Here is a 24862-nt window from a genome sequence, read left to right on the forward strand (position 1 = left end):
CTGTCATATACCGTGAATTAACAAGCTCCCCGAGGTATAGCTGCACCAGAAGATGATAGAATCTCAACCAAATCTGGAAACAAGTTCTTATTCTCCTCACTTACAAACACAATTGCTGCACCCTCTTCTCCCAGCCTAGATGCCCTACCAATCTGATGGACATACTCCCTCATGGAATTTGGCATGTCAAACAGAATTACCTGTCTTACACCCACGAGATCAACTCCACGGCCCAAAATCCCAGTGGCTACTTGGAATTGGCTGGAAACTAAACTATATATATTTTTTATAATTTTGGATTGATTTGACTATTATATCCCTGGATTTAACAGTTTTTTGGACAGAATGACTATTTAAGAGCACCTATATTAACGTTAGGGACCATGAGTGATACAAAAAAACTTTAAGGATGCAATCTGATGGTTTCGCAAACGTCAGGGATGTTTTGTGAAAGCCTTTTACTTTTAGTACAAGCGATAATCTAAACTACAAGGGAGTGAGTTTTCTCACACACACTACCAATGTGTTATGGGAGTTTAAACCTCCGATCATTGGTATGCAAGTTAAGACCCTTTTCTATTGGGTTATATCACTCATCCCTTATTCCACTTTCTTATTTTGGTCTGAAACATTCACGCACAAGTTGATATTAACTATTTGTATTCAATAATTGAGAAATTAGGGAAAACTATTTATATTCACATTCACATCACGCTGCCTTACCCAAAAAGTGAGTTCATGAATGAATACAAAAGGCTTATGAATTTTCATCCTTAAATATATGTATATATATATCAAGAGAAAGGAGAAGGAAGGACAAAGAGAAGAGAAAGAAAAGAGACAAAGCATATATTTATGTAGGAAAGGGAATAAATTCCTGCCTAGTTGGAGACTTTGCTTCAACTGTTCCAACATATTCAACAATGGCCTAATGGATGAAGGTTGTCAAAACTTGTCCAAAAGGAAGGTTCCCTCCAAAGGTTACCGTTTGAAAAGCAATAGCAGAAAGAGGAGAAAGCAATGCCTGTCCAACTGGAAGTGCTTTTGTATATGACATCTTGAGGAAGCTAAGGACTAAAGAACCCCTAGAGCCAAAGCCAAAGCCTAAAACTCTTGACTTAAACTACAAGTAACTCAATCTCACATAGGAGGAATTCCCTTTCTTCCACTCTGGCCTTTCTCTCTCTCTCTCTCTCTCTCTCTCTCTCTCTCTCTCTCTCTCTGTTTTTTTTTTTAACTTCACCTTTATATATAACCTGTACGAAACGATGATGAAAATTACCAAAAGCCTGAAACCCAAAAAGGGAAAACCAGCTATAACCTCAAATGGATGCTTCTACTTCATCATCCAAAGAAGGCACACCAGAGATTGTGTTCTTTGACATAGAAACAAATGTACCCAATAGAGCTGGACAGAGGTTCTGGGTATTGGAATTTGGTGCAATTGTAGTTTGCCCTCAGAAACTTGTGGAGCTGGAAAGCTATAGCACCCTCATCAGGCCTGGGGACTTGTCTGCTGTGGCATTGAGATCTGGCCGGTCCGACGGGATCACTAGGGAAACTGTTGCAAATGCACCCTTGTTCAAGGAAGTTTCTGATAAGATATTCAGCATTTTGAATGGTAGGGTGTGGGCAGGCCACAACATCCGAAGATTCGATTGCATTCGGATTAAGGAGGCCTTTGCGGAGATTGGGAGGCCTGCTCCTACTCCGGTTGGGATCATTGATTCTTTAGGGGTGTTAACTGACAAGTTTGGCAGAAGAGCTGGTAATATGAAGGTATATATAAATGTTACAATTAACTGTTAAACCCTAAACCAAACTGTAATTTTGGCTGCAAAAACAATCTTACTTGATTTTCATTTGTTCAGATGGCAACTTTGGCATCTTACTTCAAGCTTGGGCAGCAAAAGCACAGGTGGGGAATCACATTTCTAGTTGCTATATACTATTATTGGGGTATATCAGAAGAAATTCATGTTTGTTTATATAATTCCTCAAACCATTTATAGGAGCCTTGAAGACGTTAGGATGAATTTGGAGGTCCTCAAGAACTGCGCAACTGTGCTATTTTTGGTACTTCCCACAAGACCATGTCTATTTGTTTTCCACCGGTTGATGAATAAAACTTTTAATTAGCCTTTAATTAAACTATTTAATTTGTAACACCTTAGGAAGCAAGCCTCCCTAGCCTGCTAAATGGCAACTGCCGCGGCTCTTCAACGATCACAACGCGAAGCAGAAGCAATGGGAAATCGTTATGCAGAGAAGAAACTAACCGGAAGTCTCCACCCACTGCTTTGATTGGATATCAAAGAGCGGTTCCATATGCGTCAAGGGGGAGTTTGGAAAAGGTTTAGCATTTAAAATCTTAGTTAATAGTCAATATCATTCATGATTAATATTAACGAAAGTGAGATTAATTAAATAATTGGTTCTCCTTTATTATTATTATTTATTTTGAAAGCAGATGACAGAGAAGGTAAAGAATCTGCTGTGTAGAGCTCAAGGAAATCAGCCTCTTAATACCATACTGAAGCATTCTCATTCCCTACTCCGGTGACAAAGCAAAGGACGTCCATTTTTCATGCAGCTGAGCAGATGATCTCTTCTCCCTCCTATCCTATTGAGAAACCATGACAGAGAGAGAACACAAATTTACAACTGCCTGCAGTGAAAATCAGAGAGAGGAGATTAAAGCAAAGCAAACAATAGCAACAACTTGAACTAGTTATTATCCTTCGACTAATTGATTCAATATATATTTATTATTTATCTGCATTCTTTTGTAATTTCTTTGTCTATACTCTATTCATTAATAAACATCCTTCCTAACATCTCTTGGATCATGTGGTTGTCAGTACACATTGACTAACTAAGCAATTGAATTTGAATCTAATTTTCAACCCGACTTATTGATGTCAAAAGTTGGTCGTAGTTAGTTTTGTTGACCCAATTCACTATTAGAGAATTATCTCTAAACCATTAAAAAAAAATAAGTACAAATGCTAATTAACTTAGATTTCCAGCAGTTCAATAGATTAGAGAACTAGCTCATCAAAATATCTCGGTTCAATTAACCAATCACCAATTCACACTCTAAGACCCTCAATTAACTCAAACACCCGTCAAATCACAAGAATCGAAAACTAATTAGTTCAAGAGCTCAAGACAATTCAGAACGTGAAGAAAGCCCACAATAATTTACTTTAGGGCTCGTTTGATAACAATTTCAGTTTTTAGTTTTTGTTTTTAAGAAATTGAAAACAAAAAACTTGTTTGGTAAACAATTTTAATTTTCAAAAACATTGAAAATTGAAAAACTTAAAAGTTGTTTGGTAATAACTTTTTTCAGTTTTCAGTTTTATGTGGAATTTGGAAATAGAATCTTTTGGGGTCAAATTATGAATTTGATATTATAGAATGAAGTGCATGTTACAAAGAGTTTGTAGTATTTTTTGGTGAATTTTTTGGAGTTCGAATGTTTTTGTTTTTGGGTGAAGTTTGGATATGGAGGTCTCGAGGCTTGGACTGGGTCCGTTGTTGAACACAAGAGTCAAGCGGTCGGGTCCAAGTCGGGAGGTTCCAAATACTGAGTTTTGGTAACTGGAGTGCATTGCACGTGTGGTGATGTAAAATTGGTGACTGAAAAAGGAGGGCAAGAAAAATGAAAACAAAAACAATTCAAGGTTTATTTATTATTTTTTAAAGAAGAATAAACCAAAACGGCACATAAAGATTGGCATGAATACAGTAGCCTCATTAAAACCTTCATAGGAAAGCCATCTGGGACAAACCCCATAGTAGGAAAGAGTACCACATATGTCAAGAATTAACAAGAGAGTCCAATCCATACCACAAAAGAGCATTACAAGAACAGGAAAAAAAAACCAACTAAACGCCAACATAGCAGACCCACAAAGAGAACCGCATCCCAACTGTCAAAAGAAACCTTCTATGACAAAAACTCATAGTCCCTTGACCATCCATGAACTGCAAAAACACACCAAGGAAAGAAACCCAAGAGAGCACACAGAGGAAGAGCACAAAACAATAACAAGAGAGGCCCTTGAAAAGCATCCAATTCAACTCAGAACTTGGCAAAGAAAATGCTATGACCAAACATAGGTCTTCGGGCGGCGAAGAGTAAAGACGAGGTGCAAATGAGCAACAAAACAATGGAAAAGGACAACAAAATGGACGCTAAAATCAAAGACAAAATCCCTCAAAAGGCACACCACCACAAGGACAAAACATCAGCCACTAGATATCAAAACTTTACCGAAGAGAGACCCAATCCAACGTCACTACTATCACTGCCATTGAGACAGAGACAACACCAGCCACCTAGAACACTGCCAAAATAATTAAACGGAACAAACACATAAACAAACCTAGATCCAAACAGATTGAGGCTAAAAGCCTAAAATCCAAACAAACCTAGATCCAAACAGATTGAGGCTAAAAGCCTAAAATCCAAGTAGATCTGATGAGGAAAAGAGGAAGGGGATGGAGGGGCCAATAAGAGCCCCTAGGAAAGTGGAAAGAGAGGGAGGAAGGATGAGGGTGGACAAGAGATTGTCATAAGGACAGTCTATGTCTCTGAGGGACTAGGAGTCTCAAAGACGGTACAATGATGTGGGGCATCTTGCATTGCACATTGTCATGGGTACTGAGTTTGTATATGCATTCGCTATGTCATACGACTTAGTTGACATGCTAGACATTTGTGGATGCTAGAGACATCGTGGTGCACCTTGGCCGCACATGTTCTCTCGAAGGATTTGGCATTGTTTGACTTGTCCAATACATGTGTGGATGCTAATCGGACATTGACGTGTGTAAGGGACGATCACCTACAACACACGAAGATTATGTGTGATGTTCAGAATACATATGTCATTATGTGGTCTATCTTGTGTGTCAGTAGATTAACTAGACAGAGTGCTAGAAAGCACATGTGGTGTTGGACCCTTGAGTCTTGTTGGGGACACTAGTGTGCCACGAGTTGTTTGTGTTATCAAAATTATAGTTTTCCTTTTCCGTAAAGCCAAATACAAAACCTTTATATTATAAATAACATATAAACAAATTGGAAAGCTTTTAAGGTACAATGAAACTAAAGAAAAACAAATTGATAGGTAAGTAAAAGAAAAATAAATTATAAGTAAAAAGGTGAGCTTGGTACGGTGAAGCACGTTAAAAACGTTGTCCTAAAGCCTTTGTAGTCTCTCTATTTGCAGGTACTGACGATCTACAAGACTCTAAGATACGACCCATAATACATAAGCTCAAGATCTGCTATGAGCATGTTCACAATGTTTGGAGGTTTATCAGCAAGCAAGGATCTAAAGAGGGTAACCCCGTTGCTAAAATCATGTAGACCTAGAGAATCCCCCATTTGGACAGAAAGTTGGTCCGCAGTTGAAAATTTTCTCTCCATCACAGGGAGAGACCTAAAGAGAATAGACGAAAATCCAGAGATTGGATGGTTATGAGTGGAGGGAAAGAGGAGAAGAAAAAATGGTGAAAAAGGGTAAGGATAGAAAATTGGGTAATAACAAGCTTTTGAAGCTAGACTAAGATAGTTTTGGTTTTTTTTTTTTTTTTTTTCTTTATGGGCTAAAACGAAAAAGAGGAGTTTGGTGAGCAGGGCATAAGTAGTAAACGATAAGGAAAAGGGTTAAAGATGGATAGAAAAAGGATGTGCAATACCACCAAGGTATGGAGACTCTCATGAGAAGAGAGATGCTCTCAAGAAGATAGAGAAAAAGGATAATAAATGGTTTAACAATGCTTTTTTTTTTCCCTTTTTCGCTATGCTTCAAAACATCGAATTCCACTCTCTCTCTCTCACGACCTATAAATGAAAATTCAATTGAGCAAAGTTGGCAAGAAATTCATGCATTAGCAGCTTTAATTGTTCAATTGCATCACTTGAAAATCTCAAAGCAATGAGGGTGTCCAGTTATTCTAGTTTACACTCATGGCATGTTTACTAATCCGTAATTTGATTATGAGAAATTGAATTGAGAATGAGTTGGATTGAGGAGAATTAGATTTCGGATTCCTATTGAAGTTGTTTACTAAACTATATGGATTGAGGGAGTTAGATTCCGGATTCATATTGAAGTTGTTTACTAAACCATATAGAATTTGGGTATGAGTGGTACTAATTACTCAAACATCCTCGTTGTTGGGTTAAAGTAGATGGCAAATTTGAAAATTTGAATATTGTGTAAGGATATAATGGGTAAAAAAGATGAATTCTTAATAAGTTAGTTATCTAGGAATTAGAATACCACATCCCACCCAAGAATTGAATTCCTGTAAAATTAGGAATTCATTCCTAATTTTGTGTGAGCCCCACTTACTTTTCAAATATTTGATGTGAAGTAAACGTAGGAATCCTCTGTATATGGAATTCAATTCCTGATAAGAATTCCAATTCCTGATTAATAAACACACCATCAAGTCTTATGTCGACCGATTCCAACTTATATTTAAAAACCTAAATATTACAACCCCTGCCACCATAGCCCAAGTCCAATTTTTAATTTTAAAAAAGCCCAAAACACCAGGCGTAAAAAAATAAAAAAAAGCCCATAGTGGTTGCGGAAATGTTTTTTGTTTAAAATTTAAAATTTTCGATTTGTTTTCCGCTTTTCATTGATGTATTTTTCTCGATTAGGGATTAGGGCTTAAGATTTGGAAGACGAACATGGGCAAGAGAGAGAGGGAAAAGGCCAAATTTGATTGGGACGAAGTAAGCGAAGAAGAACGAAATTTAGCCGAGAAAAACCCTTCGAAATCTGTTGCTGAAAGGAACAGTAGCGATGACGATGAGGCCAATGAAGATCTCAGCCTCAAGATCGTCGAGAAAGCTATGTTAATGCGTGCGGCCAAGTTGGCTCCGGACAACGACGTCGTTTTGGGCGAGCCAAGCGGTTTGGTTGAACTCCCTTCTTCGACTTCTTTGCAGGAAGCTGAAGTTGCATCTGCAGATTTGGAGACTAAGACGGTACGTAAAAGGGAGAGGAAGAAGAGGATTAAGAAGACGAAGATTGAAGAAGCTGTGAGTGGTTTTCGTCTTTTACTCTATTTGTTTCTAGAGAAAATTGATTGAAGGAAAATTATGGAAATTAATTCAATCCGTGTAAAATTTAATTCGTATTTGCTAGAAATTTAGTTAAGTGTAGTTAGAGAAGTATAAGTGGTCAGTGAGCCAATTTCTTTTTCAAAAAAATAAATTTTTGTATCACTTTTTATTTGTGGTCGTTACACATAATGGGATTGAATTGGAGAATTTGATTTGAAACCGGACCATATGATGTCAAAATTGAATTTTCTGATTAGACTGTTTATGTAGATGTCTGTAGGAAGAAATGTCAGTCTGATTTTCTGGCTTTTCTTTGTTGTAGAAGAGGATGAAAGAGCTGTTAAGCTTGTTTCTTATGTATGACTGTTTTGCATCCCATTATTGGTTTAGGTGGTTGCTAACGAGGAAGAGAAGGTAGAGGCAGCTAATGCTGTAGATTTGGCTGAGGCGGAGCAACTGAATAATGTTGAGATTAGCGACAATGTTGTGCTGCGGAAACTACTTGTGAGTTCAAATATTTGCTTTGAAATGCCCTATTGAAAATGAAAATCCTTATGAAGACCTTAGCTTGGTACCTATCTTATTTCTGTTCTATCAGCGGGGACCAAGGTATTTTGATCCTCCAAATAGTAGCTGGGGAACATGCTTTAACTGTGGCGAAGAAGGTCATGCTGCAGTGAATTGCACCGTAGCTAAGAGAAAGAAACCATGCTTTGTTTGTGGCAGTTTGGAACACCATGCCAGAGACTGCAGAAAGGTTAGTTACTTTCTGAACAAAATTGTCAAATAATATGGAGTAATGAATTGAATTTAAGCGTCTTCTCTAGGTCGAAGTTACTACACATTTATTAGTCGCTTTTTTGGGGGGGGGGGGGGGGGGGTTGGGGGGGTGGGGGTCTGTGGTAGTGGGGCTTTACGCCAAAGGTTTTATGTTGACTTGAATGAGTTGAGTTGGATTTCTTTTTTCTATGATGTATCTTCTTTTTATTTTTTATTTTTTATAAAGGATTGAGGTTCAGACAAAATGTTTACAATTTTCTTTTGGTTGTAAAATTTAATATTCAATTGCTCTATGTCTCTTAATTTCTGGGAAGGATTGGCTAAATGTTGCTCATTTTGTTTTAGGTTGTTAACTTTTCTTGTATATACACATGCTCTCTTCTGTTTCTTAGATCATCTTTTGATAAAAAAGATTAAAAAACAAAACCAAGGATCTGATTTTCCTTGTTTTATGTGTATGCTATATAATGTTAAGTTAGTGCTATTACAAAAATGATGAATTGTTCACTAGTTCTTGTACGCCACAGTGCTTGTATGGCATTGTACAAAGATAGGTTCCTCAGTCTTTCCTATTTCTTCATCTTGATTGCAATGTTCTCATTGGAAGCTCTAGAAGATGGTTCATGTTCATTTGGTCTCTTATTGTACCTGCTTTAAATCTTTACAGGGACAAGATTGCTTTATTTGCAAAAAAGGTGGACACTATGCTAAAGATTGTCCAGAAAAGCAGAAGAGAGGCTCATTGAAATCCCAAATATGTCTAAAATGTGGAGATTCTGGGCATGGTATGTTCTCATGCAGGAATGATTATTTAACTGAGGATCTTAAGGTATTTTTGTGACTTTTCAGTCTATTTTCTGTATGATTTTTATATCATATTAATCATGAGATATATTGTTTGGAATTATGTTTAAGAGCCCTTTCTAAATTTCTTTTCCTGAATCAGGAAATCCAATGCTATGTCTGCAAAAGATTTGGCCATTTATGTTGTGTCAAGTATGTTGATACTAGTCCCCAGGAAGTTTCATGTTACAGATGTGGTCAATTGGGACATACTGGTATGGTAAGTCTTGTTGCTTGTTTTTAGGGGTGGGGTGGGGTGGTGCATTAGCAAGCAAGGCCTATCGTTTTGAAATGGGGCTGGGGATATTATCCAATCAAACAGTGCTAAAATGAACATTTGACCTATTGGGATTTGCTTTGATATGTTCATGTTGCCTATATTGTTGATGATTTACAAGTGGAATTCATGTTGTCTGTGTGTGTGTGTGTGTGTGTGTGTGTGTGTGTGTGTGTGTGTGTGTGTGTGTGTGTTTGTGCGTTTGTGCATGCATGCATACGCCTATGCATACAGAGATTTTTAAAGATGGTTCTAAGGGCCGATTTTACAGGACACGTAAGATATATATATATTTTGGACGAAATATGGACACGTAAGATAAACCTCAGTATAACTTATATATTATCTTCTGATTGCTAGGGAGGTTTGATATTACCTGGTTGTATTTTTCTTTTTCAACATCTTTTGACCATCTAAGTATAATATTCTGTTATAAAAAGCTATAGTTTCTTCTGTGTCCAAAATAGCATACGCATTCTATTATTTTGCTTCCATTTTGCCGAAATAGTCTACCTTTCTTCTTTTTCCTTCTTTTAAGAAAGGGAATTCTTTACATGCAGGGATGCGTAAGTTTGCGTGGTGGGGAAACCAATGATTTTGTATCACCTCGTTTATGCTACAAGTGTGGTGAAGGTGGTCACTATGCTCGTGCATGTACAAGTTTTGCTAATGTAACTCTCAGTGTACACCTCCCAGAATTATTTTTATACTGTGCAATCTTCTTCTATGTTGACTGTGGGTAGTGCTAGTCTTACTTTCTGAAAACGCTAACTGCAGTACTCTGTGAAACTTGCAGACTCACCAGAGATTTGGGGAATTATCTAATTACTCTACTCCCATTTTGAAATCTCATAAGGAAAAGAGAGACTACACGGGGTTCAAGTCCGCTCCGCATGACCTAAATAAAGCTCACAAAAGAAAACAGACCCAGTATGAAGAAAGAGGTATGACAACCCCACAAAAGACTAAGCATAGAGGTGGCTGGATAATGGACGATCCAGGGGATTTCTCCCCTAGAAATGGCAAAAGGAACAGTTGGAAGTCTCCAGCAACACCACCATCTGGTAGGGTTCATGCTTCAAGTTCCAGATCCTCTAAAAAAATGTGGAAGGTTTCTGGAAGTCCAATCTCACAAGGGCAATCTAGGTCTTTTCACCACAGATATTCTGCATCGAGGTTTAGCAACTCGAGCGCTGATGGTATTAGAAGAAATTATGATTGGTGGTAGCCAATAGGTTTTACACAGGAAAGTCCTTTGATGTTGTATCTTATTCTTTTCCTTTTTCTTATTGTTTTCCCCTCTTTCTATAGATGTCCTTGATATGTTTCCTATTTCAAGTCCAACTCTAAGTTAGGCAAACAAAACTGACCCTGTTGGATTTTTTTCGTGTTTCTTTTTCCATGGATTTAGAATATAGTGGCCACATGTTTTAAATTTTATTGTTTTACACATTTATGCATGCGTTATTTTTATTTCCTTACTTTTAATGTTATCAGGCAACTTTTGCATTCTTTATTATTCCTTTGTTGTCTTGATCTGTAAATTACACCGTGTTACCTTTTGTCCTTCGGGAGCTTCTATAAGAGCAACTCTACCCATTTACCTTTAGTCATGGTAAGGGAGGAGCTAGGACAGTCACTATTTATGTGAATAGTGGTTGCCCTTGTAAATAGTACTTTGTGTTTCCACCTATTGCCATGGCTAAGGGCAATTACTATTCATTTTTTTGTTTTTTTCACAAATATTTTTATCTTAATAATTAATTTGGATAATATTTTCGGATAAGATTTCTAGATTTCTACGTGTCAAGACTATTCATAATCGGATAAAATTTTCGGATAAGATTTTTGGGTTTAAATTTTGAATGAATTTCAAAATTCAAAATTCAGATAAATTTTTGAGTTCAAATTTTGGATGAATTTCAAAATTCAAAATTCATGCAAATTTAGGTTCAAATTTAAGATAAGATTTTCATCCAATCAAATCAAGCAACGTGGCATGTCTATCTTGCCAAAATTTCTATAAAACCAGAGGCTTAGTTCATACCTTTCACACCACATCTTTCTAAATTTTCATTTATCAAAGTTTAGAATTTATACTCCATTCATTCTCAATGGAAGATTTTAGGAGATGCTTGGAGAGGCAAGAGCGAGAAACAAATGACAGAAACCATAGAGCAGAAGAAATCAATGAGTTGTAGAGACAAGTCGATGAACAAGTTGTCATAGCAGTGGCTTTGTAAGATGAAGAGAACCAAGGTCGCCGCCGTGGTTCACAAGTCGGCCACCGCCGGAATATGGACAGACATAGACATTCTCGGGGTAAGAATCTTTTGGAAGATTATTTTATCCCAACTTCTTTGTACTCTGATGTTGATTTTCGAAGGCGATTTAGAATGCAACCCCATTTGTTCAATAAAGTCATGCATGATATTTGCAATTATGATGCATACTTTGTTCAAAAGTGTGATGCTACTGGGTTTTGGGGCTTCTTCCGGAGCAAAAGCTTACAGCTGTTATACGAATGTTGGCGTATGGAGTATCTGCTGATCAGGTGGATGAGATTGCCCGGATGGGGAAGTCCACTACGTTGGAGGCTTTGGTAAGATTTTGTCAAGCAGTTGAAACTCTGTACACTAGGGACTACCTGCGTAGACCTACTCCCAAGGACCTCCAACGGCTTCTACAAAAAGCCGAAGCTCGAGGATTTCCAAGAATGATAGCATCGACTGCATGCACTGGCAATGGAAGAATTGCCCAACTGCCTTGCAAGGTGATTACGAAAATAGAAAAGGCCAAAAAAGTATCATCCTTGAAGCCGTTGCTGGCTTCGACACATGGGTTTGGCATGCCTTCTTTGGAGTTGCAGGATCCCAAAATGACCTCAACGTGTTGGGTCAATCCCCGGTCTTCAACGATGTATTGAGAGGCCAGGGCCCCAATATCACCTATCAAGTCAACAATACAGTGTACCAGACGGGGTATTATCTAGCTGACGGCATCTACCCGAGGTGGACCACTTTTGTCAAATCCATTCCGAATCCCTGATCCCAGAAGCAAAAATTATTTGCTACCTATCAAGAAGGATACATGAAAGATGTCAAAAGGTGTTTTGGCATCCTTCAAGCTTGGTGGTTGATTATTCGAGGTGCGGCCCGTATGTTTGATGAGGAGATCCTCAAGCATTATGATGACTTGCATCATCCTCCATAACATGATTGTGGAGGATGAGTACAATTATGATGCTTTAGAGGTCTACGAACCAGGTCCAATGAATACGGCCTTGACACGGATTTATGAAAGGCCCATGGGGCCAAGTGGAGAACCGTTTGAGCCGGAACCGTTGGTGAGGGATGGTCGTTTCATGACCCGGATGATAGATCGATATATAAAAATGCAATCTTCGTATATTCATGAAATGGTCAAGTTGACTTGATGAAGCATCTATGGGCGGTGAAAGGCAATGAAGATGAATGATGGAGCATAGATGTTTTGGTTATGTTTTATTTAGTTATGGTTTGGTTGTGTTGTTTATTTATTTATTATGGTTTGGTTGTGGTTTGTTATTATTATTGTGCCTTGTTTGTAGTTTGTATTTTTATTTTTAATATTGTTTTGTTTAATGTATGGAATATGTTGAATAAAAAGGTATTTTATTGAATGCTTTGTTTATTAAATAAAGAAATCCAATACAAGTCATTAAGAATTACTACTACTAAAATAAAATACATGAATTACAACAACTTTAATAGAAAACATGAAAAATACAAATACATAAAAGGTATGCTAACTAATTTAATGGTTTCCATCATTTAACCAATCCGTGTTGCTAGGCCCATCATCTCGGAAAAGTCTTCTTTTCATAACATCCCTTCGTTCTAGCTTCCAAAATTGTTTTGTTTCAAGGGACATATGGCTTGTATCCCTCGCCATGGTTTCCCAATCTGTCTTGTCCATATCTTTTTTGCACAAATACTCCCTTTCTCGTGCATACTCGGCTTGAATTGCCATCTTGTTAGCTTGGCATTTTTGCTCCATTTCAATTCTTATGCCGTTCTGCCTTTCAATTTCCTCCAAAAACTTTGAATTATTATTGCTTGAATTACCCGCTTTCTTTGCCTTGGCAGCCTTTCGGCCAATGGGCATCGGCTCCTTTTCGATGGGTGAGTCTTGACTCATAGGGGAATCGAGAGGTGAATCCGATGTCATTGAATCACGGAGTGACGTCTCGTTTAATATAACGGCGGGACCCGTCGGAATAATTATGAAGCATTGCAATATTTCACCACCTTCCAACATTCATGATGGTTGAAACTTTTTTTGCCACCCCGGTTGCACCGAACCACATCTGTGCTTGAATCATCTATTTAACAAAAAAATGGAAATGCAAGAAATATTTAAAATATATTGGATATGCAAGTAACAAAAAAATAAAATAAAATAATGGATGACAGGACCCGACCCAATTTCCACTTTGAAATTCGAGCCAAGTCCTGTGCGTGTCCGACACCTGGCGAATGTCGGGCACAAGGGACCTTTTTACCCTTCTTACGTCAACTTCCCTTTAAAATTCCTTTAGACTTCTGCCGAAAATTTGGCAGAGTCTCCCCTGTATTTTGACCAATCCCAAAACTTTTCACCTGTTAAACATTCAATAAATCCACACCAACTGCCAGAATAGGATAAACCAATATTTGCCAGTTTCAGTCTTTCCACTAAAACTCGATATCAGAGCAATTTTCTAAAGTTCAAGGGGTTTTCGGGGATTTTTCTACAAACTCTACCTGACTTTGAAGCGCGGAGGCTATGAGTGGCCCGGTGGTGGATCCTGTGCACTTCTACGACCTGGGGGCGAAAAACAAGTTTTAAACTGTGAGTGGACAAAATAAAATTCTTAAAAACAAGCCAGAATATAATACCCCCGTTTTGAAATAACTAAGGATATATATATATATATATATCGATAATTTAACTATATTTCAATATAAGAAATTCTATAAGCATGAATCAGTATGCTGATGAATAAACTTACATAATCGATCAAATATATAAAGACATCACTGCCTGGAGAAATCAAAGAACTAGTATAACCGAATAAAGATATAAAGATATAAATGTGCAAATACTAAGAAACCGATATAAAATAACTGAAAGTCATCCTTGAATAAAAGAAAACTCAAAATCCTTTGAAAATACCACCTATTTGTACCCCTGTCATATCCGTCAATTCCCTGGCAGGTCTCGGGCGCCACACAGTCTACCCGAGCCGCAAACTGGCGAAATCAGGGGACTATGATCAGCCTGTCCCGCCGGCAGATTCCTCGATGACACCAAGTCAGCTCGAGTCGCTCTGGCAGGATGCAGGGGACCGTAGTCAGCCTGATCCGCAATCCTGGCAGGTCTCGGGGACACAGAGTCAGCCGAGCCGCAATCCTGGCAGGTCTCGGGACACCAAGTCTGCCGAGCCGCAAATCCTGGCACTCACGGTCCGAGCGTCCCCGAAACTCGTGAGGCAAAGTCGAGTGCACTGACATAAACTGAAATCGGACTGGATGTCCGTAGACATCGGTCCAACTGTGGGTAATCACCAAAGAAAATGGGTACGAGGTGGGTTTAAAATAAATTCCTTTAGAAAAAGAAAATCTGATTAATAACTGAAATCTCAAATTGTGCTGCTATTTCCACTGATTCCAATCTCAAACTCTGTTTCTATAACTGGTAAATAAGCAGCACAGATTTATAAAACTATTACTGTACTAATCATGTTCGAAACCACAATAAGGTTTACTCAAGATCAAATAAAGAAATTTATTCAAATAAACTCATTTATAAAACTCATTTAGATAAAATCTATATAAAATCACTTATGAAATCTTACTTATAGAAATCCTCTATATAACATATTTATATAAAATAATTTATGAAAGGAAGTCCACTCACTGATGGTCCGAGCTAGTTGGACCTCTTGAAGTTCTCTTCTGTGTCCTGTCGTGCTCCTGGTGCCTGATTACCCATAAAGATTAAATTAATAAACTGTTGAATAAAAAGAATTTCAACTAAACACCCTGCCCCCGGCTCCTAGAAATACGTGCATCTCATTCCCAATTACTCTTATGCCCACGTTAGCCCTCTCAGACACTTGGACCAGTTTTGGAAGGTCCGACGCTTAACTAAGCGATAAAATGCCAGATCGGCCGACCCGGGACCCCGTGGGTCCCCGACCTCCAATGGCCAATCTGGGCTTCCCTGAAGGTTCCTTACAGAGAGGGAACCATGTTCTGCAAGTTTGGTCCAAAACGGACGGTCGGATTGGCCAAAATCGCGTTATCGCTTAAAATCCAAACCCTAGCCCCAGGGTTCGCGATTCCGGAGTATCCGGGACTCCGATTCGCAATCCGTCGAATCCTACACGATCCTGACATCGTGTAGACCGACATATCCAAAATTCAGCGCGATCCGACGATTTAACGACACTGCACCCACGGATCGCACGATATGGAAAATCCGTTCGGGGCTCAAACGGACTCCGAATCGAGATCCGCGAAATCCCACATGCTCGTGACGACACGAGGGTCACAAAACTGCACAGAATTACCTCACTACCCTCGCCCACGCGCTCCAGCACGCGCGGGCAGCTTTGGGTGTCCAAAGCGATTTCGGGTGGCCGAAAAATCTCGGAACCAAGACTCCAAACTCCTACCCTAGGTAAAACACCCCATTTGGAGTCACTTTTGTTCTTGGGCATACCCCAAAAAGTGACCAGAAATAGTAGTTTCGAGAGGCCAAAGTTTCGGCCAGATTTCAAGTTGAAAATCGAACCCCTTAGAGCTAAAATCGATCAAAACCCATATATCCATCAGCTAGAACACGAAAAATAGCTGAGAAACCATACCTTACTCGATCGATTTGGTGGAGAAACGAAGGAGAATTTTGAGCTGGAAGTTCGGGTGGCTTCGAAGGAACCTCCGTCGGAAAACATGGTTTTCCGGCCAACTCAGGGCGGCCCCGGGGTGGAGGTCGGTCAGGTCTTGACGGCGAGACGGAGGCGGACCCGATGGTACCCACGGCGGAGATCGGCTCGGCCTGTGGTGGCCGGGCCGTCGCCTGGAAGTCGAACGGGCGCACGGCTGGGTGCGACGCGAGGGAGAGAGAGGGAAGAGAGAGAAAGTGACGGGGGAGAAGAGAGAGAGAGAGATAAAAAGTCTGACTTTTTGGCCAAATTACCATTTTGCCCTTCGCGATTTTTAGACCATATCTTCTTCGTTACGGTTCCGATTCGGGTCTACTCCGTGTCTACAAACTCATTTCGCCGCGCTCTACGCAATGGCGTAAGCGGAATTCCCAAATTCTTTCTCGATTAAAAAGTCAAATTTCCCCCATTAAAATATGCGAGGGCAAATTGGTCTTTTTTGCTAAAAGATATTTTCCTTACTTTTTAGATATTTTCTTTCTTTTTAGATATTTTGTTTTGGGTTCTTACAATCTACCCCCCTTATAAAAAATTTCGTCCTCGAAATTTACTTCTCTGTGATTCCAAGCGGGGGAAGGATTACTCCTGCATCTGCAACTCAGGTTACTACACTGCAAATACCACTGAAAGCTAATTACTTTCCTTTCCAAAATCTGAACTGCTTGTTTTCTACACGTTCTATAATCTCCTTGGGTCCGATACAGCTAAAATTGACTCCCTTGCTTCCTTAAATCTCACTATACCTTCCTCAGGCGATAACTATCGAGAATACTTATCTGAAGATCCTTCTTCTAGTATCTGCATAACTTCTTGCCAATCCTGGATTACTTAGAGTCTTTTTCTGCTTAATTCAATCAGATTCTTTATTTTCTACAATATTTCCAGATTTCAATGAACCTTGCTTAACATTCTTTTTTTTATACTTGGGTGATCCATACTATGTCTCGAGTAAGGCATCTATTGGAAACATCTAATCCAAGGAAATCCAACAACTGTCACTTAAGGCATACTCTCATACCAGCATCTTTTCACTCAAATCATTCTGGAATTGTAGTAGATTATGTCTCCATAACCTTCCCACAATTTGAGTCATTTTCTTAAACTGGTCGTCTGTCTAAAGTGAATTGCGGTATTAAACTGAAATCAAGGCCCAAAAGCTTCTTTTACCTAAGTCCAGCTGAAACCTAACCTAGATTTCTAATTCTAAACTATAGAGACTGGTATTCCATTAGCAGGGTCCAGAACGGTACCTACCACATCTGGCACACTAGGTCAACTTCTCCTGTTAGAGCCTATCAACACCTGTCTCTCCGTACTTCTGGCTACACCAGCCTTAGAACGATTTGCAATATCACCATCCTGGCTGGTACCTCTACTGAAACTAACTCCAATTCGATGGCCTCCAAGCCTGCGGCCATTCGATGATTGGAAACTGTGATCACTACCGTAGTATCTCTCTTAAACTCTTCCTGATTAGTATTACCTTCATCCAAATACTGTGCGCAGAGCGTACCCCTTGGTCTGCCCATTATCTGACTGGGACAGACATCACCACAGCATCCACATTGACCAACTATTAACCTGATCGTAACTAGGTACTACCTCTTACTTTCCAATCTCTATTAATAGAAACAGTACACGAAACCTATTTCTCGTATCCTGATCCAGTCATTATCTTCTATTCTACTGCAAAAACTGCTGCATCCACGCCTTCTGTAGACTTGTAGATAGGACTGACTATCACATCTGGCTCTGAAATACTTGTCAAATTTCCCCCATTAAAATATGCGAGGGCAAATTGGTCTTTTTTGCTAAAAGATATTTTCCTTACTTTTTAGATATTTTCTTTCTTTTTAGATATTTTGTTTTGGGTTCTTACAATGGAAATGTAATTAACCTTACAAATAAATTGGATGTACAAGAAATATTAAGAAACAATTGGAAATGCAAGAAATATTAACAACATATTGAAAATGCAAGAAATATTAACAACATATTGAAAATGCAAGAAATATTAACAAAATATTGAAAATGCAAGAAATATTAACAAAATATTGAAAATGCTATAAATATTAACAAAAAATATATATTAGGAGATTAAACTGAATAAAACGAAAATTACAAAATATATACCTCGTTAGTACGATCTTCCCCGCTTCTATAGTTGTCTATCGCTTTTGCCAAGGCATCTCTCCATTTTTCCAACTCTTTATTGAGAATTTTCCACCTACTAGACAATGTCATCTCCGTACGAGTCGACTCCGGAATTTTTTCACAAAATTCGGCATGAATTTTTTTCCACATATGAAAAAATTTCATCTAATTGCCTGACATGGGACAATGACAAACTTGGAGCCAAGCCTCACACAAGGAAACATCTTCCTTGGTGCTCCACACCCCTCCGGTTTCGATAGAAGAAGCCATAAAAATAAGAAATAAAAATACAAGGTGAAAGAGAGGAAAATGTTGAGTAAAGAGTGAATAATAGTAGAAGTATAATAGAATGTATGAGGATTGGTGTTGAAAGTGAAGGGTATTGATAGGTATTTATAGAAAAAAAATCAAATTTTTTTTTAAAAAATCTCGATTTTTTTCATAATTTTATTCCCAAAAAAATGCCAGCCGTTGAATTGGATTCGGAGAAGCAGATCGGAGTGCTGGAGGCGTGACACGTGGCTTCTGCCCATTGGAGGTTGCGTCGCTCTGGTTTAAATTTTTTTTACCATTGGCGTGTGCATTGCACGCACCAACGGTAAAAAAAATTTAAACCAGCGCGCTGACATTAGTGCGATGTCTCGCATGATGTCACAACATGTTGGCTCGACCTTGGGCTGAACTGGCCTTTGGCCCAGTCCGACTTCGTGGGACCCACTCTCAGCCTGGGCTTGGGCTCACCGCTGAAACGAGATTTTTTTTTTCCCCTTAGTCTAGGGCTCAGCTCATCGGTGGAATTGCTCTAATGAAGTGCAGGGTGGTGTGTTGAGGTATTCAATCTGCCCGTCTAATAATAGCTCTTCAGGTATAGTAGGTCACAATTAATGGAAAATTTGCCCCTTTTTTAATTTTATTAATTAATTAATATTTATGTTTTTCTTTTTTTTGGACTGAAGACAAGACCTCAAGTGCATGATTTGAGTTATAAGCTTCTTGTCTATATGAACTAGATCAGCTTACCAATTTTGCTAATGAATCTCATTTCAGAAACTTATCATACCAGTAACATTTTGAAACTTTTAAACACATAGTTTGATTTGCATTATTTATTACGCATTCCTTAATACCACAACCCACAAAGCAAGCATATATAACTGCCAGTGTCACAAGTTGAGGGGCGAGAAGATTGAAACCATCATCTCATTATTTATGTCCCGTCCACATCTATGTACATAAGTAGACTGGGACTTAGGGTAAGTAGCACACATGACAAAAGCAAGCAACTAGTAGTTAACCTAAATGAGAATGATGTGAACATTCTTCTGAAGAGATTAGCAAGCTGTAGCAATTTTTCCACCGAAACTTGCATCCACCGCTTCTCCGACCGTCACGAAGACTCTCCCTCCAATTTTTCCCACAAAGTTGGATAGCTTTAGTTTGTGAATCACTTGCCATCTAGGGTTGGCAATGGCTAACTGAGAGAGAGAGAGAGAGAGAGAGAGAGAGAGAGAGAGAGAGAGAGAGAGAGGTGAGAAGTTTTAAAACAAAGGAGAATGTGTAAATTGTGCAATTAATTAGCCAAAGAGGGAAACTGTCTCTTACCTCAATTCCTTCGGAGATCAAATTCTTTTGCAGCTCCTCTAGAGTAGCTATTCCAGATGTATCAATGTTAATCAAATCTGGCATACAAGGAAAAGGAAAGAAATTATGATTCTCTTCAAATAATGAGTAATGCTAGGGAAACCATATTGTGTACCATCTATCTAATACACGTAGAGCTCGCCAATACAAGTAGGTCCTACCGTGATTTTGTAGTACAATATCACTAGGTCTCCCTAGCATTTTCCTTCTAACATGAAAGCTTGTTGGTCAATGCTGATCTCGATTTTCATACAGTCTCAGTAATTATGTTGTGTTTCTAAGTAATGGTATTTGGTAAACATTTAAAATCCAAAACGACGTATAAGTTCTGGGTTATGGATTAGATTTTTATGTTTAGGGTTCAATACGTATAAAGTTGGTATAAAAAAATTAATTAAACAGAAATCTAAAACGACGTAGCTTTTCCTTGAACCACTTACTAGACATGTCAAGAATTACGAGATGAATGGCCTCTTTGTCTTTGGTCTGCCCTTTGGTGTCCGCAGCTTTCTGTGCAGTTATCCACCTCACAATCCTTGCATTTATTCATACCACAATACAATTAAAAAAAAAAATACACGTTATTTTTTCAGGATTGGATTTTAATTTAGAGTAATATCATGTTGTTGTGTGATTAATTAATTAAATACCTTTCTTTAATGAAATTGGCATTTGCAAAACAAAACAAGGCAGACTTGACGCGGATTATCATAACTCCAGGAATTTTGACAGCCATTGGATATTGTGCGGTGTCGCAAAACATTTCAGTTCCAGGAAGTTTTCCAAGAGTTTCTGTGCCTGGTCGGATTGAGATGAGAATAATTTTTGTGAATGATATGGTCACCTGCAAACATAATACTAATTAATGTTAGACACATCTTGCACCAACATTTAAAAACATGTACAGGCCTAAACCCTTCAACCCTTCTTTCTAACTGGGACCGTTTGGATGTCAACCACATTTTGAGATGACTTTGTTGATACAAGCGGTATTGGAAGAGTGAAGAACCGAACTTAATTTGAATTACTACAAACCGTTCACTAAATATTAATTAGTGGTAGTCAAGAACTTTAATCATATATTGTTTTTGGAAGATGCTTGTTGAAATAGAAAAGAAAGAACCAAAATAGAATCAAGAACGATCAACCATCCATTATTATATCGTAGTGGTTCTTTTTTATTCCCCCGTCTGAAAAGCTGAGAAACGTACGGCCAAGGGTGGAGACTTTTTATTAATTAAAAAAGTGTGCTGTGTTCTATTTGCTGGCCTAAAAATAAAAAAAAGAAAGAAAAAGAAGGTAAAAAAAAAAAAAAGTTAGAGTCCTGTCCTGTCATCCGTAGTGTTGCACACATAAAGTAAATAAGAGCCATATATAATGTTATTACCGCCACTAGAAGACCAATCTCCACAGATGCAAAAAGCACTCCGAAGAAAGCTCCTATGCAAGCCAAGAAGTCTAGCTTATCAACCTTCCAAATTCTGTACACTTTATTGAGGTCAACGAGTCCCGGAAGAGCTGAGAGAATTATGGAAGCAAGGATCGCTGTTGGGGTGTAATACAAGAGCTTTGTCAAAAATTGCAATGATATGATCACTGTAATGGCCATGACGATATTTGACACCGGAGTTTCACAACCGGCACTATAGTTCACGGCCGTACGCGAGAATGAACCTGGTCATGATTAAAATTTAAATGAAAATGCATTCTATTATGAGAGATTCACTATTATACCTAATATAGGGGTCCAAATTATATATATATATATATATAAAAACCTATATGAAATGGACTTTAGAAACACATCAAAAGCTTATTTATAATATAACAAAGAGACTTCTAACTTCTAATAAATTATAAAACTGACATCGATTTCTTAAAACAAGGAAGCCCAACCCCAAAACCTCATAAAAAAAATAAAAAACACTCAATAAGGCTTCAAAGTAATTTAATAATCAAAATTAAATTCCATAGGGTCAGCTGTCGTTTTTTGGGTTTTTATTATTTGTTTATAGAAATTAAATGGTGTAGGGTTTATTCATATCATTAATGTTAAGAATGGGTACATGACTAAATATCTCTTCTATTATATCCTATCAGCTGGCAAAATTAGTAGTCCAAGTTATCAAGAGCTAGCGTACGTAACTCTATTTTACTAACCATGTGAGACGCACCTATATTAAAGAGCTAGTACAACACACGAAACATTGACACGATACAAATAACAGTATCTTCCATTAAAATTACTTACCGGTTGCAACATAGCAAGAAGTAAAGGATCCTACTATGTTCATGAAGCCCATCGCCATCATTTCCTTGTTCCCATCCATGTGGTACCCTTTTATGGATGAAAAAGATCTTCCAACTGCAATTGCTTCCTGAAGTTTGCCAAAATATATACAATAACATAATTCAATACAAAGGAGTGAATTAATCAAAAGGAAACCATCCATTAATTTCTTAGTTCTAATTTAAGATTGTGCTTGAGTGATAACAAACCGTGAGTGCAACGAGAGCGACAATGAGCCCAACTTTGGCCACATCCCCAACGTAGGGGCCGTGGAGCTCTAATAGATTAACTGAGCTAGGGTTTAAGCCATCTTTGATATGTTTAACGATCTTAATTCCATGCTTATCCCCCCTTGTTAGATAAACAATAAGCGTCGATAGTATGACAGATAGGAGAGGAGCAACGGCTGGCAACCAGAAAAGTTTCTTGTTCTTTTTACCCTGTAGGGATCAGAACGTGCAGAGTAGAACTTTGGTAAATGTAAAATGAATGAATAAATAATGACCCAATTAGAGCAACCGTAAAATATTACTGACAGGGTTGCAGTGTTATTTACTCACCAGATATCTAGATATCAAGATGAAACACAGGAAAGAGCAGCCAAGAATAAAATTATGAGGGCTCCACTGCAAAGAAAGACATGGATATGAATGATTGAATTCTATATATATATATATATATTGTAATAAGGAATCATATTTTTATTTGTATTTTCTTAAAGACAAGTAAAGTGACTTATACAGGATGGTGGAAAGATGTCCAGACAGCTTCCATAACAGAGATAACATCAGTATTGGTTGGAAAGTGAGTGATCCCAAGTAGCCCTTTCAGTTGTTGAAGACCAATGATGATGGCTGCTCCCGCCACGAACCCTACGATTGCGGCATGGGAAAGAAAATCCACAAGAAACCCCAATCTGATGATAATTAACCAAAACAATGAGGTAATTTTAAGATTAAGAAGTATACAGCAAAAAAAAAAAAAAATTTATTACGACAACTCCGCACATATGCTTAAGTCACATGCTCAAGAGCCCTCCGCTCAGTATAATACAGTTTTTTTTTTTTTTTGGCCGAGACAGTATAATACAGTTTAGCATAGTCCAATCCAGTACAGTCCAAATGATACCTGAAGAGTCCGAAGGAAGCTTGGAAAATACCGGTGAAGAACGTCGCGGTGAGAACGAGCTTGGTGTAAGCAATTGGATCAGCCCCGGGGTCTTGTAACTTCTGAATCATTGAGGGCAAAAGGAGAGACACCACAGCTACAGGTCCAATTGCTATCTCTCTTGAAGTCCCCATTACAGCATAAATAAGAGGTGGTACAACACTTGTATCTAAGACCAACAGCACAACATATGATTAAGTCTACATACAAACACTTGGAAAAAAATAAACTTATAATTTAAGCTACATGACTTACAAAGACCATATTGGGGATCAAGCTTTGCTAAAGTTGCATATCCAATACTCTGCATTCAAATTCATATTAAGGCAACATGCTATATGAATTAAGTTGTATTATACTAATACTGATTGTTATAATCCAATGCGATTTAATTTTACCTGGGGAATGCAGAGGCTTGCTATAGTTAGACCAGCCAACAAATCATGCTTGAATTTTGAAATGTTGTAGCTCCTACCCCATACAAGAATAGGAAATATCTCCTGCTGGATAGAGACTACACTTTTGAGTGCTGGCTGATTCTTGAGAGATGAGTACTTGTTTCCACAGTAGTACGACGTCTCTCTCACAGAGTCCATGAGCTCATGCCATAGACCTGGGGGTTCAGGGCCATTCAGCACCCATTCAGACCTTTGAACCGGGCTGCTGTTTTTCTCGAGGTCAAGCTTTTCCTCTGCTGTTGGGGTCTCAACAGCTAACGAGGCAGTGCTTGGTTGTTTGAAGTGTTTGGGGGAACTTGGAAGGATATCCGTGGGACTAGTTTCTTGATCACCTGAAAACTCCATAAATTCACGCCATGGCCCTGGCGGCCGGGGCGCATGGAGCACCCAATTAGCCTTTTCACCATGGTTAGTGGCTGAAGAGGCCATTGTTGAGTGAAGTAGTGTTCAGGGAATACAATTATCAAAAGATAGGCACCAGAAGGACAAGGTTTTTGATGCTAAAGTGTATGTCCATCCTAATTGAAGGGCCTTATAAATACCTCAAAAAGTCATGGTTTTCATTTTAAAATTAATGGGAATTTGAACTTGAGATATCCTCCAACATTAACATTTGAAAAATAAGTACCACTAAACTAAAAATTAGTAAGTAAATTGAATGGTTGAGAGAATTTTTATTTTACCACAAATATATTACAGGTCCACACGTATCCAAATTTAGTGGAGGGGGGGTAGACCAGAGAAAAATCTTGGTGGAATCCATACTTTTTTGACATCAACATATCAGGTATCTTGAAAATGCGAAGGTGGTAGTTGTTTATACTTAGCTGCCATTCCCACTACGTTTCTTAATTTGTTCTACATGGAAAAGTTTCCCATCTTTCAAAGATGTCCAATTGATCACTAAATTAAATACTTGCTTATAGTTTGGCAGGTTAGAAGCCCCCGCTAGATCAGATGAATCTTAAAGTTCTTTGTATAGATAATTGAAAGTGAAGCACACCTAATTACAATTTGTTAGGTCACTAGTATAAAACAGTAATTAAAAAGCAAAGTCATCCATCCTCCTTTAAGTAGAAAATTTCATTAAAGTGTCCAAAGTTACAGACTCGAGCGAACAAATATGGCTCATTAAAACCTTGCCTAGGAACCCAGTGGGACAAAACCTAAGGCGAAAGAAAGA

The 24862-nt window shown here is 38.3% G+C and overlaps 3 protein-coding genes across 3 annotated transcripts; 2 read left to right on the top strand and 1 right to left on the bottom strand.

Moving 5' to 3' along the window:
• The first annotated feature begins 1299 nt into the window (after positions 1–1299).
• On the top strand, positions 1300–2849 carry LOC117632268 (protein NEN4). The gene is made up of 5 exons (XM_034365707.1): positions 1300–1779; positions 1872–1918; positions 2013–2076; positions 2175–2354; positions 2471–2849. Exons 1-5 carry the CDS (start codon positions 1327–1329, stop codon positions 2561–2563), a joined length of 837 nt encoding a protein of 278 aa, XP_034221598.1. The 5' UTR covers positions 1300–1326; the 3' UTR covers positions 2564–2849.
• Positions 2850–6661: 3812 nt separating this feature from the next.
• Positions 6662–10480, top strand: LOC117633209 (protein AIR2). Its single transcript, XM_034366923.1, has 7 exons — positions 6662–7075; positions 7490–7603; positions 7698–7856; positions 8547–8708; positions 8826–8942; positions 9560–9670; positions 9796–10480. Exons 1-7 carry the CDS (start codon positions 6722–6724, stop codon positions 10225–10227), a joined length of 1449 nt encoding a protein of 482 aa, XP_034222814.1. The 5' UTR covers positions 6662–6721; the 3' UTR covers positions 10228–10480.
• Positions 10481–19386: 8906 nt separating this feature from the next.
• LOC117630381 (sulfate transporter 2.1-like) lies at positions 19387–24108 on the bottom strand. Its single transcript, XM_034363117.1, has 12 exons — positions 23620–24108; positions 23477–23525; positions 23183–23390; positions 22796–22970; positions 22615–22680; positions 22264–22494; positions 22016–22142; positions 21152–21438; positions 20415–20608; positions 20205–20299; positions 19726–19802; positions 19387–19598 (listed from the first exon to the last, which is right to left on the bottom strand). Exons 1-12 carry the CDS (start codon positions 24106–24108, stop codon positions 19455–19457), a joined length of 2142 nt encoding a protein of 713 aa, XP_034219008.1. The 3' UTR covers positions 19387–19454.
• Between the last annotated feature and the right edge of the window lie 754 nt (positions 24109–24862).

Source organism: Prunus dulcis, chromosome 6 (genome assembly GCF_902201215.1).
Source record: "Prunus dulcis chromosome 6, ALMONDv2, whole genome shotgun sequence".
NCBI lineage: Eukaryota > Viridiplantae > Streptophyta > Magnoliopsida > Rosales > Rosaceae > Prunus > Prunus dulcis.

What these genes read in the sequence shown, in the direction of transcription:
- LOC117630381 (XM_034363117.1), bottom strand. Translation starts at nt 24,108, where the DNA reads ATGGCCTCTTCAGCCACTAACCATGGTGAAAAGGCTAATTGGGTGCTC. An exon ending in TTCTTGCTATGTTGCAACCG is followed by an intron (nt 21,439 to 22,015) that starts GTAAGTAATTTT and finishes AATCATGACCAG; the next exon opens with GTTCATTCTCGCGTACGGCC. An exon ending in TGATCTCCGAAGGAATTGAG is followed by an intron (nt 19,599 to 19,725) that starts GTAAGAGACAGT and finishes TCTCTCTCTCAG; the next exon opens with TTAGCCATTGCCAACCCTAG.
- LOC117633209 (XM_034366923.1), top strand. Translation starts at nt 6,722, where the DNA reads ATGGGCAAGAGAGAGAGGGAAAAGGCCAAATTTGATTGGGACGAAGTA. An exon ending in ATGCCAGAGACTGCAGAAAG is followed by an intron (nt 7,857 to 8,546) that starts GTTAGTTACTTT and finishes AAATCTTTACAG; the next exon opens with GGACAAGATTGCTTTATTTG. An exon ending in AATTGGGACATACTGGTATG is followed by an intron (nt 8,943 to 9,559) that starts GTAAGTCTTGTT and finishes CTTTACATGCAG; the next exon opens with GGATGCGTAAGTTTGCGTGG.
- LOC117632268 (XM_034365707.1), top strand. Translation starts at nt 1,327, where the DNA reads ATGGATGCTTCTACTTCATCATCCAAAGAAGGCACACCAGAGATTGTG. An exon ending in GAAGAGCTGGTAATATGAAG is followed by an intron (nt 1,780 to 1,871) that starts GTATATATAAAT and finishes TCATTTGTTCAG; the next exon opens with ATGGCAACTTTGGCATCTTA. An exon ending in CAAGGGGGAGTTTGGAAAAG is followed by an intron (nt 2,355 to 2,470) that starts GTTTAGCATTTA and finishes TTTTGAAAGCAG; the next exon opens with ATGACAGAGAAGGTAAAGAA.